The sequence below is a fragment of the Aquarana catesbeiana genome, linkage group LG06, assembly GCF_042186555.1.
Source record: "Aquarana catesbeiana isolate 2022-GZ linkage group LG06, ASM4218655v1, whole genome shotgun sequence".
Taxonomy (NCBI): Eukaryota; Metazoa; Chordata; class Amphibia; order Anura; family Ranidae; genus Aquarana; species Aquarana catesbeiana.
The window spans coordinates 11682642-11697056 of record NC_133329.1 but is presented as its reverse complement, the minus strand read 5'-3'; the positions used below and the strand labels follow the sequence as shown (position 1 = coordinate 11697056).

At 42.5% G+C, this 14415-nt stretch overlaps 1 protein-coding gene across 1 annotated transcript in view; it reads right to left on the bottom strand.

The window, feature by feature from the left end:
- Positions 1-14415, bottom strand: part of LOC141147851 (uromodulin-like) — a 140488-nt gene that overhangs the window by 55546 nt on the left and 70527 nt on the right. Inside the window, exons 8-9 of the mRNA XM_073635017.1 lie at positions 10178-11014; positions 9870-9983 (exon numbers count right to left, since the gene is read on the bottom strand). Coding sequence (XP_073491118.1) covers positions 9870-9983; positions 10178-11014 — 951 coding nt within the window. The remainder of the gene's footprint in view (positions 1-9869; positions 9984-10177; positions 11015-14415) is intronic.

The following is a 14415-nucleotide window of genomic DNA, read 5'->3' as shown; positions in this document are numbered from 1 at the left end:
CACAAATAGAGCTTTCTTTTGGTGGTATTTGATTACCTCTGCATTTTTTATTTTTTTGAGCTATCAACAAAAAAGACCATCAATTTTGAAAAAAAAAACAATATTTTTTACTTTGTGCTATAATAAATATCCAAAAAAAAAGTTTAGGCCAATATGTGTTCTTCTACATATTTTTGGTAAAAAATATTTGCAATAAGCGTATATTGATTGGTTTGCGCAAATGTGATAGCGTCTACAAAATATGGGGATAAATTTATGACATTTTTATTATAATTTTTTTTTTCACTAATAATGGCAGTGATCAGCAATTTTTAGTGGGACTGCAACATTGCGACAGACAGATCAGACACGTTTGACACTTTTTTGGAACCAGTGACATTTATACAGCGATCAGTGCTATAAATAGTCACTGATTGCTGTATAAATGTCACTGGCAGGGAAGGGGTTAACACTAGGGGGCGACCAAGGGGTTAAGTGTGTTTCCTGGGAGGTGTTTCTAACTGTGGGGGAGTGTATGGACTGGGAGTAGAGAGATCGCTGTTCCTGATCGCTAGGAATAGCAGATCTGTCTGTACTCTCCTGTCAGAATGGGGAACTGCCAGCCATGCGCATTGGCTCCAATGACGCTCGCGCACCTGCTATTACTCTTAAAGTGCCTGATGTACAGCTACGGCGATTTGCGCAGCCGTGTCAACCTGCTGTATGATAATTACAGCGGCTGGTCGGCAAGCCATTAAAGGATGAGTTCACCTTCGGGAACATGTTACATTCCTGCACAGAGTTCTGTGAATAGAAAAACTACAACTACCATCAGCCTTTACAGTTGATGGCTTTTAGTTCTCAATGAACTACCAGGGTGCTGGTGAGCTCTCTAGGTATTTTATTGATCCTTCCTGTCATTCAGTAGCTGTCTAGCCGTACGATGTATGGGAAGACAGTATACTGAGAGAGTCTGCAGGTTCGATTCATTGCACCCACATTCTGATGATTGTGGGTGTCATGCCTTACAGGCTGAAATGTAAAAAAAATCAAATTTTTTTCATTGCAAAAAGATGTGCATTTATCATTTATTTTTATTTCACAAAGATGAACTCATCCTTTTATTATGTTGACTACATTTAGTAAATAAGTGAATGGGGGGGTTGGGTTTGTATTAGTTTAAAAAGACCGTTTGCCTGTACACTGAAGAGGGGGTTACATTCATTAGCTACCCTATTCTATCAGGAAAGTGACATCATGTTCCTAGGAGACCAGTACTGCAAAGAATAATGGTCTCCATTTTGAAATGGGAGGTACATTTTATATGGCAATTTCCTCTAGAGGAACCCTCTTAGAGCTGAAAGACATGCAGACAGTGCTATTCAGCCATGGACATAGTAACCAGTATCTTTGGGAGAAGTGGACATGCACATTCCAATTTTTTTTATTCATAACTTTATCAATAGGAAAAAGCAAGTTCTTGGATTAAACTGAGCCAGATGTGAACTAAAATCTAAAAAGGCAAATTCCTCTGTGAGACTTTGAGAGGGCATCTTCTGCTACAGTTCACTACTGGCCAGTTATAAGTGCTTGTTTGTATATACATCTATATTTGTCTTTTGAGATAGTATTTGTCTAACCTATATATGCATCCTATTGTGACTTTCTGACAAGTCATATATCTATTTTTAACTTTTCTAATAAAACACAATATATTTTCTAAATACCTATTTGTCAAGGAGTTTCTGCCTCTCGAAGTCCCACAGAGGAATTTGCCTTTTTAAATTCAAGTTTTAGGTATGTGGGCAGCAACTCCTCCTTCATAGATCCATGGTACTATCACAGTTTACCAGTTGTGAACTAAGGTAACACTACTGCTGGAGTACAGGCACTGAGCATGGAAGTACAATTATTCTACTTTAAATTGGACTCCAAACTTTAGTCACCACTAAGCTCCACCCCCTCTTAATGTTATGCCCCACCCCTTTATAATCAAGTGTCAAATGACACAGCCTTTATTGACCACAGATGATTTGGCATTTGGCAGCAGAATGACTGGGGGTGTGGCTTAGAACAAAGACGGATCCTGAATTATTGCTGAATTAGTTAGAAAGCAATGCTCTCAGTAAAGCTTTAGCCTAATATCTAAGGAGCTCAACTAAGACACAGAAATGGATATGAAGAAAGGAGATAGAACTTTAGCACTATTAGACCATTATAAGTCAAAACACATTTAATTTAAAACAGTATTTTTTATATTATTTTTTAAAACTAAAAAGTATGCATGGTCACCTCCCCAAAGATACCAGACTAGTACACATTTATTCCACTTATCAAGCAGAAATATTCTCAAAGCTGAATGATAACCTGTTGTGTAAATAAAATTTGCCCAATTAAGCCAAAATTGTTCCTTTCCTGAGCTAACTGTATTTTTTACATTATAAATAAATGTTATTAGTACAATAATTGTAACTTTTTTAATTATCTCCAGCAGAGTATGGAAAACTCCAGCTAGTAATTTTGGGGTCAATTCACAAAACTTTACCGCATGCGATAAGGGTATCATATTACTCATTTGCAAACATTATTGCATGCGGCAAAGTAAGTCCAATTCACACAAAGAATAACAATTATGCAGTATTTACCGGAAACAAAAATGTGCCAGTAAATACCGCATAAAAAGCTTTTAAGTCCAATTCACAAGCGGACCAAAGAGTTAAAAAGCATGTGATAATTAGCATCGGGTTTAGCTTGTGGTATCACATGCGCTATTTGTCAAAAAACAGCCTGGGGGTGGGGGGACCCCCAGGCTGTTTTTTGACAAATAGCTGGTTGCTAAGGAGTGGGCCGGGAAGCCGGCTGCTGCGTCCTTAACAACCAATGACTCGCTAGATGTGAGCGGGCTTCCCCACTCACAGCTGATTGTAAAAAAAAGTTGGAAATTAAAAATGATGAAAAAAAACAGCGTGGGGTCCCCCCAAAATCCATACCAACCCTTACTCGAGTATTCAGCCCGGTAGGTCAGGAAAGGGGGGGCGAACTCCCCCTCCTGAACCATACCAGGCCATATCCCCTCAACATGGAGGGGGTGGGTGCTTTGGGGCAGGGAGGATCTGCTACCCCCGAACCCAAAGCACCTTGTCCCCATGGTGACAAGGGCCTCTTCTCGACAACCCTGGGCTGTGCTTGTCAGGGTCTGTGGGCGGGGAGCTTATTGGAATCTGGAAGCCGCCTTTAACATGGGAACCCTCAGAACCCGGGCCCCCCATGTGTATAATGCAGTACCGTATTTATCGGCGTATAACACGCACTTTTTTCCCCTTAAAATCAGGGGAAAATCGCGGGTGCATGTTATATGCCGATCCCCTGTGAGCCCCGGCTGACTGTGAGCGGAGCGATCGCTGGCCGCCAATATACATACTTAGCTGAGTCTGAGCCGAGATACATAGTGTGACTTGCGGATGCTCTCGGCCACTAGGGATGAATCGAACACCCCCCTGTTCAGTTCACACCAGAACATGCGAACAGGAAAAAAGTTCGCTCGAACACGTGAAAACACCGTTAAAGTCTATGGGACACGAACATGAATAATCAAAAGTGCTAATTTTAAAGGCTTATATGCAAGTTATTGTCATAAAAAGTGTTTGGGGACCCGGGTCCTGCCCCAGGGGACATGGATCAATGCAAAAAAAAGTTTTAAAAACGGCCGTTTTTTCAGGAGCAGTGATTTTAATAATGCTTAAAGTCAAACAATAAAAGTGTAATATCCCTTTAAATTTCGTACCTGGGGGGTGTCTATAGTATGCCTGTAAAGGGGCGCATGTTTCCCGTGTTTAGAACAGTCTGACAGCAAAATGACATTTCAAAGGAAAAAACCCATTTAAAACTACCCGCGGCTATTGCATTGCCGACAATACACATAGAAGTTCATTGATAAAAACGGCATGGGAATTCCCCACAGGGAACCCCGAACCAAAATTTTAAAAAAAAATGACGTGGGAGTCCCCCTAAATTCCATACCAGGCCCTTCAGGTCTGGTATGGATATTAATGGGAACCCCGGCCAAAATGAAAAAAAAAAAAACGGCGTGGGGTCCCCCCAAAAATCTATACCAGGCCCTTATCCGAGCACGCAACCTGGCAGGCCGCAGGAAAAGAGGGGGGGACGAGAGTGCGCCCCCCCTCCTGAACCGTACCAGGCCACATGCCCTCAACATTGGGAGGGTGCTTTGGGGTAGCCCCCCAAAACACCTTGTCCCCATGTTGATGAGGACAAGGGCCTCATCCCCACAACCCTGGCCGGTGGTTGTGGGGGTCTGCGTGCGGGGGGCTTATCGGAATCTGGAAGCCCCCTTTAACAAGGGGACCCCCAGATCCCACCCCCCTGTGTGAAATGGTAAGGGGGTACTTACCCCTACCATTTCACTAAAAAACTGTCAAAAATGTTAAAAATGCCAAGAGACAGTTTTTGACAATTCCTTTATTTAAATGCTTCTTCTTTCTTCTATCTTCCTTCATCTTCTTCTTCTTCTGGTTCTTCTGGCTCTTCTGGTTCTTCCTCCGGCGTTCTCATCCAGCATCTCCTCCGCGGCATCTTCTATCTTCTTCTCCTCAGGCCGCTCCGCACCCATGGCATGGGGGGAGGCTCCCGCTCTTCTCTTCATCTTCTTCTTCATCCTCTTCTCTTCTTCCTTCTTCTCTTCTTCTCTTCTTCATTTTCTTCTCCGGGCCGCTCCGCACCCATGCTGGCATGGAGGGAGGCTCCCGCTGTGTGACGGCGTCTCCTCGTCTGACGGTTCTTAAATAATGGGGGGCGGGGCTACCCGGTGACCCCGCCCCCCTCTGACGCACGATGACTTGACGGGACTTCCCTGTGACGTCACGGGGAATGCCACAGGGAAGTCCCGTCAAGTCACCGTGCATCAGAGGGGGTGGGGTCACCGGGTGGCCCCGCCCCCGTTATTTAAGAACCATCAGGAGGGGGCCTGGTATGGTTCAGGAGGGGGGCCGCACTCTCGTCCAACCCTCTTTTCCTGTGGCCTGCCAGGTTGCGTGCTCGGATAAGGGTCTGGTATGGATTTTTGGGGGGACCCCACGCCATTTTTTTTTTTTTAGCACGGGGTTCCCCTTAAAATCCACACCAGACCTTAAGGGCCTGGTATGGAATTTAGGGGGACCCCCACATCATTTTTTTTTTTAAATTTTGGTTCGGGGTTTCCCTGTGGGGAATTCAAATGCCGTTTTTATCAACGAACTTCTATGTGTATTGTCGGCAATGCAATAGCCGCGGGTAGTTTTAAATGGGTTTTTTCCTTCGAAATGTCATTTTGCTGTCAGACTGTTCTAAACACGGGAAACATGCGCCCCTTTACAGGCATACTATAGACACCCCCCCAGGTACGAAATTTAAAGGGATATTACACTTTTATTGTTTGACTTTAAGCATTAAATTAGCACTTTGATTTCTCCCATAGACTTTTAAAGGGTGTTCTGCGAACTTGCGAACAGTCAATGTTCGAGTCGAACTCATCTCGAAGCTAATCCCTATCGGCCACTTTCGGCTCCACTCGTAGTCCCTCCCGGAATTGGCGTGACTGTGAGCGGAGCGAGCGCCGCCCATATACAGATAGCCGAGTGTACTCCGCTCACAGTCACGCCCAGTCCCACCCTATGATGGACATAGGGACTGGGCATGACTGTGAGCGGAACTAACCGAACCTAGCCGAGTACACTTGGCTACCTGTATATGGGCGGCGCTCGCTCCGCTCACAGTCACGCCCATCCCGGGTGGGACTACGATTGGAGCCGAAAGTGGCCGTGAGCCGCCGCAAGTCACGGTTATGTATCTCGGCGGTGCCAGCGGCGCCATTTTCAAACTGCAGTGACACTGACAAGTCACTGCAGTTTAACTGCAGCCTGGGCAAGGCTGCAAATGGACACAGTCAAAGTTGCAGATGGGCACTGACAAAGCTGCAAGGCTGCAAATGAACACTGATAAGGCTGCAAATGACACCAAGGCTGCAAGGCTGCAAATGACTGCAAGGCTGCAAATGACACTGACAAGGCTGCAAATGACACTGGACAAGCATGCAGATGGACGCTGTGCAGGGCTGCATTGATTGGCATTTAAATGTAAGTTTTTTTCCTTAAAACATTTTTTTCCTTAAAATTCCCTCCTAAACTTGGGGTGCGTGTTATATGCTGGCGCGTGTTATACGCCGATAAATACGGTAATTACCGCTAAATAGAACAAATACTGCATTCTGTATTTAACAGTAAATTCTTTGTAAATCACAACTGATTTGCCGCATGCGGTATTTTACTGCATTTTTGGTGCCGTTATTTAACCCTTAGTGAATCAACACTTTTGTCTGTTGCCTGCAAAATTTTGAAAGGGCTTGGATGCAAGGCAATGGATCTGTGATGGTTTCCAAATGGAGCTCATGGGGGAAAAAAGTTTGTCTTTAAAAGAATGCAATGACTCCAGATAGGCTTCTCCTAAAATAAGATTGGTCTGGACAGACTAGGAAATCTAGGAACCCAAGGGTGAAAGAAAACCCTGCACCATGGAACCCTGCACCATGGAAACTAGAATCAAAACAGCTTAACTTGAAAGAATAATAAACCAAATTTGCTTCAGGGGGATCGGCTACATCCCATACTTCAGGGTTTAGGAGGAAAAATTAGCCCACTGTCCTATTCATATGTTCTAAAGAAAACGGTGGGTGGGTATTTTTTCCAGCTCCAATACTTTCCAGCAGTGATTTTCCACCAGTTTCTTCTTAGAATACCTGAATTAGACAGTTCTGTTTTTTCATTTTTTGCAGTTCCTTAAGCCCTAAGGAAGACTGTACGGCCTGTTTTTTTTTGGATATTTGTTTTTACTTCAGACCCTCTGGTTCCTTAACTGCTTCCCACCCAGCCTATAGACAATAGACTGTTAGGGGGGAGGTCTCTCACTCTGGATTGATGTCCTACCTAGAATGCCCCTCATACAGGCCCAACGGCCACATTGCAAAGTGATCTGTCACCAGACACAGCTAATAACACTGCCAGTACACTTTGACTAATCACAGCAGTTCACATGACATTTTTACACAGTGGATGGCTTCCATTCATGCCATTCATTGTGTACAATTGTGTTGCTAGCTGTGATTGGTCACAGTGATCACATGGTACAGACGGGGCCAGTCGCAGCCCATCTGTACCATGTGATTAGCTGTGGCCATTCACAGCTAATCATAACAACACACACAGAATGAATGGATTTCATGAAAGGGTAAGTTCACCTTTACAGAAAAATCTGTAAGGTGAACTTACACTGGACCCCCTCCTCATTCCCCCGGCCCTGCTGACCTGGAGCCTAGGGATCTCCCACTATGAGACCTCGCATAGCCGCCTTACCGGTCCAGGGCTTAGAAATCCCCTTGGCGTAATTTCCTAAAAGTACATCATCAGGAGGTACATTTAGGAGCATTCTAATTGGTCAGCACTGTCACATGGGTGGTACTGACCAATCAGAACCCGCTTAGCCTGTCCTGTCACCGCACAATGGGAGATCGCCATACTCCAGGTTAGTGGGATTGGGGGGGATGGGAAGAGGGTCCAGTGTAAGTTCACCTTACAGATTTTCTGTAGAGGTGAACTTACACTTTAAAGCGGTGTTCCACCCAAAAGAAAAAAAATAAAAGCCAGCAGCTACACATACTTCAGCTGCTGGCTTTTAATAATAGGACACTTACCTGTCCTCGAGTCCAGTGATGTCAGCATCACAGCTGATGTTTCCATCGGCTGTCGGGTGCTGCAGCCACCATTGAGGGTAAGGGAACCTGGCAGTGTAGCCTTACGACTTCCCTACTGCACATGCATGAGGCTCCGCTCCTCTCTCCTACTGGCCAGGTGACAGGGAGAGAAGGGAGGAGGAGGCTGCCCCGCAGTGATGTCATGGGCCGTGGCCTGGACACCCAGAAGTGGAAACAGGATTTTTTCAGAGACAGGTATCTTTCCCCCCTCCACCCCGAAAGGTGCCAATTGTGGCACTGGAGGGGGAGAGGAGACAAATGAGCGGAAGTTCCACTTTTGGGTGGAACTCCACAAGTAAAAATGGTTGTTTATACCAGTGATATTCATGATCCTGATCACTTACACCAGAGTAGTACAGGGTTACTATGGTAATGCTATATTGCTCCAGTCACAGTATGTACAAAACAAAATTGTAAAAAAAGTAATGAATTAATATATATATATGTAGCGCTGGTAGATTTATGATCTACCATCTGATTTTAGTGAATTGTTCCTTAGGGAAGTTAGATTTGCCTCTGTTCCAGCTTGGCTGACGTTGCGTGTGGTTCCACACTGAGCCGGTGGGTGTCGCGGTTACCATTGGCTGGTGTTGGAAGGGCAACGTGTTGAAGCGTATGGATGCTCCTCTGTCCCGGAGACAACTCGGTGGAGATGGTCCTCCGAGTTGCATTCTGGGAGAGGGTATTTATGGGACAGACGCCATGTTTTGGGGTTCGTTTTACAGTCACCTGCTGGCCCTCCTGGCCAACAGGTATGCGTTAGAGTGCTACCTCGTGGTCCTCCGTTCTGGAGGCCCGCGCCGCTGCAGCGCGTGGGTGGGCCCAGAAGCATGTCTGGGGCCTACCACAGCAACTGAGGAATGGTCCTGGGCTGTCTATCCAGAGTGAAGAAGCTGGACAACCAAGGAGATCCCAGGGGAGGACCCGTCATGGAAGGATCATGCAGAGTGCTGGTCTGGAGAGGGGCCTGGTGACTCGGTTAGAGGAGGTATCCTAAAGTGGTTCTACAGCATAGTACTGCCGGGTTGGCTTAGAGGTCCAAGTACTGTGTCTGACATTCACTGCAAAAATTAATACATCCTGTGGCAGAGGATTGTACGGGTTTATTTCAAGCAAGTCTGTGGCAGAGACTTTTGTTTGTGCTACGTACTGGCTGCTAGACTAGTGAGAGAGACCTATCCAGGCGAGCAAAGATTGTGTCCCCTTGTATCCGATTACAATATTCAACTTTAAAGGACGTTCTCAAGAATCCTAAAGAAAGGTATTTGAGCTTCCCTGCAGCTTCCCTCCTGCCTCTTTCCTGCTACTTCCTTCGTTACTTGGTTCAATAAAGCATTGAAAACGTATTCAAGTGTTTATATCGTCCAGAGGTAAATTCAATGGAACCCTAGACCCGGTGCCGTTGAAACAGAGGTTTCGAGAGTGAAGGTAACAAGCCCGCTTAAACCAGCAGCTCCACCGAGAGTTAGTGCTACAAATATATATTATTAAATTATATATTTGCACACCATAGTTTGTGGACTCTATAACTCTCCTAGAGACTAAATAATATACACTGATTTGGTTTGATTTTACCAAAGAAATGTAGCAGAATACATTTTGAAATTTATGAAGAAAAAATATTTATTTTTACAATGTATACCAGAAACAAAGAAAAAGGCTTTTTTAATTTTTTTGCCCTTTTTTCATTCATTTAGCAGAAAATAAAAACCCAGCTGTGATTAGATACCACCAAAAGAAATCTCTAGCTGTGTGAACAAAATGAAAAAAATGTCATATGTGTACAGTGTTGCATGACTGCGCAATTGTCATTCAAAGTGTGACAGCGCTGAAAGCTGAAACCTGGCCCGGGCAGGAAGGGGGTGAAAGTGCCCAGTGTGGTGTGACAGCTTACTGTATGAGTGACTTAGGGTGAGCGACATGTCAGAAGGATGCAAAAGATTACCACGAAGGGAAATGGCCGCAAAGAGGATTCACTGGACATATTTCCTAGTAAATCTTTCACAAATAGACCTCTTAGAAAAGTTATGAGAGCTTCTTTCCTAGTTTCTATTAAGTAGAAATCCTCATATTTTATAGCCTACAGTACCTGCTAGATTTCCTATTTGTATTCCAGATTTACAGTTACAGCTGAGAACTCCATCTGCAATTCTGCATTCCTCATCCAGAGCGCAGTCCACCCCTAAGCAGCTAGATATAGATTCTAGAAGAGAAGGAACACAATGAATGTTTTATAAACCAAGGCACATAATAAATATATATGATATATATATATATATATATATATATATATATATATATATATATATATATATATATATATATATATATATATATATATATATAAATCAAGACAACATACTGAATTACTGAATTATGTTTTGTGTAAATACTTACCTGTACAATAGGCAAAGTTGCAGCTTGGTGGTCTCTGTAGCTTATATACATAAAATCCTCCCGGACACATTTTCACAGAGATATTATAAGGATATGTACAGCATCCGTCATACCAGTTGGAACAAGCTGTACGATTCACAATGCCGTCACTGACTGTAGGGTGGGAGCCGTTCATCCAAATGGGGATGCCAGTCCCACATCTTTGTTGTGGTATGCAGTACTCAGGGATTTTCTGGTCATATTCTCCTTTGAACCGATACCAGCCAGACAGCCAATAGTCACAATGATACCAGTTATAATACCAGTAATCCCCATAATTATAATTAAATGCATTAGAAGTACTGCGCCAGGGTTCATTAAGTACTGTGTGGTCAGAGCAAGGGTCAATACAGGAATATGATCCAATGGCCTTTTTGCAGTCTTCATTAGAGGCACATGGTGTTCCTTGTTGACATTCATTGATCTCACAGTGGTATCCATCTCCATAATATCCATAAGGACAAGTACAGGTGTAAGATCCATAATAATTTGTACATATAGCTACTGGATCACAGTTATTCAGAGAGCTGTTCGCACACTCATTAATATCAAGACAGCCCAATAATTCATCATGCTCATATCCAGAGTAACAATTACAGGTGTGAGATCCGATAGTGTTCACACAGTGACCACCACCATAATAATAATTACAATTGTTGGTGTAATAGCTCTGACATTCATCTATATCATTACAAGATGTTCCATCTCCAGCAAATCCCTCTTTACATGTGCACTCCCCGTATCCTCCAAATTCCGAACAAGTGGCATTCGGGTGGCAGTCAGAATCCGAACAAGTATCTAAAAAGAGAAAGAGTGTTTTCCTTAGTATATCCTTAGTATTTTCCTTAGTATATTAGGTATCATAGCACTAGATAAGAGGAGTAATAGGTGGACATAGGGTCAGAAAGGGGGTCATGGGATCAGTGTGGTAACAAAAAGGGGTCAGGTCCCTCAATGTTTTGGGACCCATTTACAAATATAACTCCTGTACCTACAACAATCCTCACAGGAACATTGGAGGACATTTATCAATTCTGTACCACAGCCAGGAAAACCACAAACAGGAGCATTGAGGCAGATCTGATGCACACTGTATGGTCATGCAGGAACCTCAACAGCTTCTGGTGGAAAATCTTTCAAAAATAACAAGGGTCATGACTTCATCTAAACCTCCATTAACCATCTGAACCCCATGACACCAGCAGTATACAGATATGTGGCCTCTCTGGACTGGGATTTTTTTCGGTGGGGCCACATATCCATGCATTTGTCTTTGTGCTGGGAGCGTGCCACACAGTGCACTCCAAGCACAGAGACCAAGAGCCCCGGGTCCCATACTAATGATCAGGTCACCTGATCACTGTGTTAGCCTCTGATTGGCTCATAGTGATCAGTCCCTGTGAAGCCCACCCCCATGTTTCTCTCTCTGTGAATAGTTAGGAAAGACACATTGTATCTTTATCTCTCCTTGCAGACGGAAAAAAGTGTAAAAAATAAAATAGAATAATAATAATAAAAAATAAAATAGAAAATACCTAGATCAAGGTTTGATCTAGGTCAGTGCCTGGGTTAGCGTTTGGGTCAAGGTCAGAGTTAAAGGTCAAGGTCAGGGTCAAAGGTCAGAGTCAATTTTGGACAGAATTAAAAAAAAAAACATTTTTTAAATTATGCTGGCCATACACTACCAAACCCATTTTCGAAAAACGAACATTCGGCTGTGAGTGCAAGCGATAGTGCCATCATGTAATGACCGATAAATTGTCCAGTGGACATAAATGAATGCATTTTTTGTTAGTTTTCTTTACAAATACCTAGTGCAGACAGTTCAGACGGAAACACATTAACCTTTCAATTTATCATTCATTCGACAGGAAATTTCCAGACTTGTCCCTTGTTTTTTCGGCTAAAAATGTCCCAATGATTATTGATTCTGCGCCCATTAACTGGCTGAAAAATGAACAAACTGTCTAAATGACTGAATTTCAGCCGATTTTTCATATAGTGTATGGCCAGCATTAGTATCAGTATCAGTCAGTGTGTTTTTGGTAGGATAAAAAAAAGCAAAAAGTGCACTATTGATTTTGGGCTGTACTACAGGTACAGGTACAAACAGCAACTACAGGTACTACAGGTACAGGTACAAACAACAACTAACATCCACATATGTGGTATCACTGCAATCGTTGGAAAATTTATTTTGGGGTTGTTCTTTGGTGATATGTTATGTAGCAACAAGAAATATACAACTAAATTTAAAAAAAAAAAATACTATTTAGGGCCAGTTTTCTTTTGATAATAAATAATAAGGATATATCCATTTACCACCAAATGAAAGCCCAACTTGTCCTGAAAAAAAAACGTGGTATAATCCACCAGGATACACAAAGTAGTTGTGATGATATTTACAGTTTTACTAACACATGTCAAAGTTGCAAAACTGTGCTTAGGCATTAACATTTGTTTTACCCTTAGGTGGGAAGGGGTTAAACTTAGGAATAGATGGCTTTCTCCCATGCTTTCATACTGTGGTCACTCTCTTGGCTGCAAGGCTGACTGTCATTAGACATTGTAAACAGAACCTTGTGCCTAATCTGTCTGAAGCTGTTGGATTGGTTCAAACTCATTAAACCTTTAAAAAATTATAAGCTATAAGGAAAGATAAAAGTTTTAAATTTGAGAACATCTGGAAGCCTTGAGTTACTTGGGTTGGGGCCGAGTGCCCACAATATAACAGATGACCCAGGGACACATTTTCTGTAGATAGTAAGATGTTATATGTATTAAATTGTATAGTTCCTAACCACTTTCTGTCTATTTTCTTTCTTCTATTGAAAATGTTTTGTGCAACAAATTGAGTTTCGGATTTGATAGATATCTTATAATTTCCTTCCTTGATGTCAATTATAGCCAATGTGTTTCAAGGACCTCATCTCACCCTCCATCATCAGGGATTAAAGGGGTAGTAAACACCCACATGCCAAAATCCACTGAAAGGCAAGGTTGTTATACAGAAGAGACCATAGAAGGCTCTTCTGTCATAAATGCCTCCCTTCCCTGTCAGTGGTAATGCAATCAGAGCTGTGCATGTGCAGCTTCGACTGCAATTTTGGCACTCCCTGAATGCTGTGGTGAAGTGACTGCTGAGCGTGATGTCACTGAAGCCTGGCCATTTAGACGTTCGAAGATTCAGAACCCAGAAAGAGCCGTGACAGCCCAATGCTGTAGAACTCCATTTGTAGGTAAGTCTCTCATAATGTTCTAGTATGACGTGCATATTAGTACATTATGATTTCAACCATCAAGGGGTCACATTTTTGGATTTTCTCAGGGAGAATTTACAACCGCTTTAAGGGAATGTTTTTTGGAGGACTCAAGCTGGAAATGGGATAAGCATAATTATGTATCAAATATCCCGATCTCCTTGCTGCATTTATCAGCTGCTGAAAGTTCTGAAGGAGAATGAAAACTTTTAGTACACAATTATCCTGATCCCAATTCCAGCTCATGTGTTTGTGTTCTCTAAAACCCATTTTCCTAAGCCCTAATGAAAGAGATGGGCTGAGTCCTCCAAAACTCATCGAGGTCATTGCTTGCTTTGGTGTAAAACCTTCCATTTGAATTTTTACATTCTGATGTAGTGCTCCAAAATTTTGATATAGCCGTAATAAATTAAAGTTGGATTTGCTGTCTCATACATTAATGTATGATTTCATATCATAAGCATAACTCTCAAATTATTGAACCTGATGTGTTCCTGCAACTTTGTGCCTTTCAGTTTTGTATGTAATAGCTCTTTCTCTACATCAATCACTGTTACTTTTACAAAATGAAATAAAGACTAATTTAGGTAAAAAAAAAAGATAGTCCTGTGACAGAATAAACCCGACCATTGACCACTTCTTAATTGTGTGTCTGTTTTTAAGGTAAAATCTGTCTCATCTCCAGGGGTAAACTTGACTCAGACCTACACAATGCATTAGTCTTTTTCACTTTGATGCAGGGGTCACAAATGCAAAAGTAAACTGTTGACAGACTTTGCTAACTGACATGATGCCTGATTTGTATTTATATTTATCACAAATTTTCTTTAAAAATGTCCCTTAATAAACTTTTCAATCTGGGTGAATAGGAAACATCCAAAGCTGAAAAAGTATCACCAAGATTGATGTAATTTTGTAGAAAACAAACTAAAGTAAAAG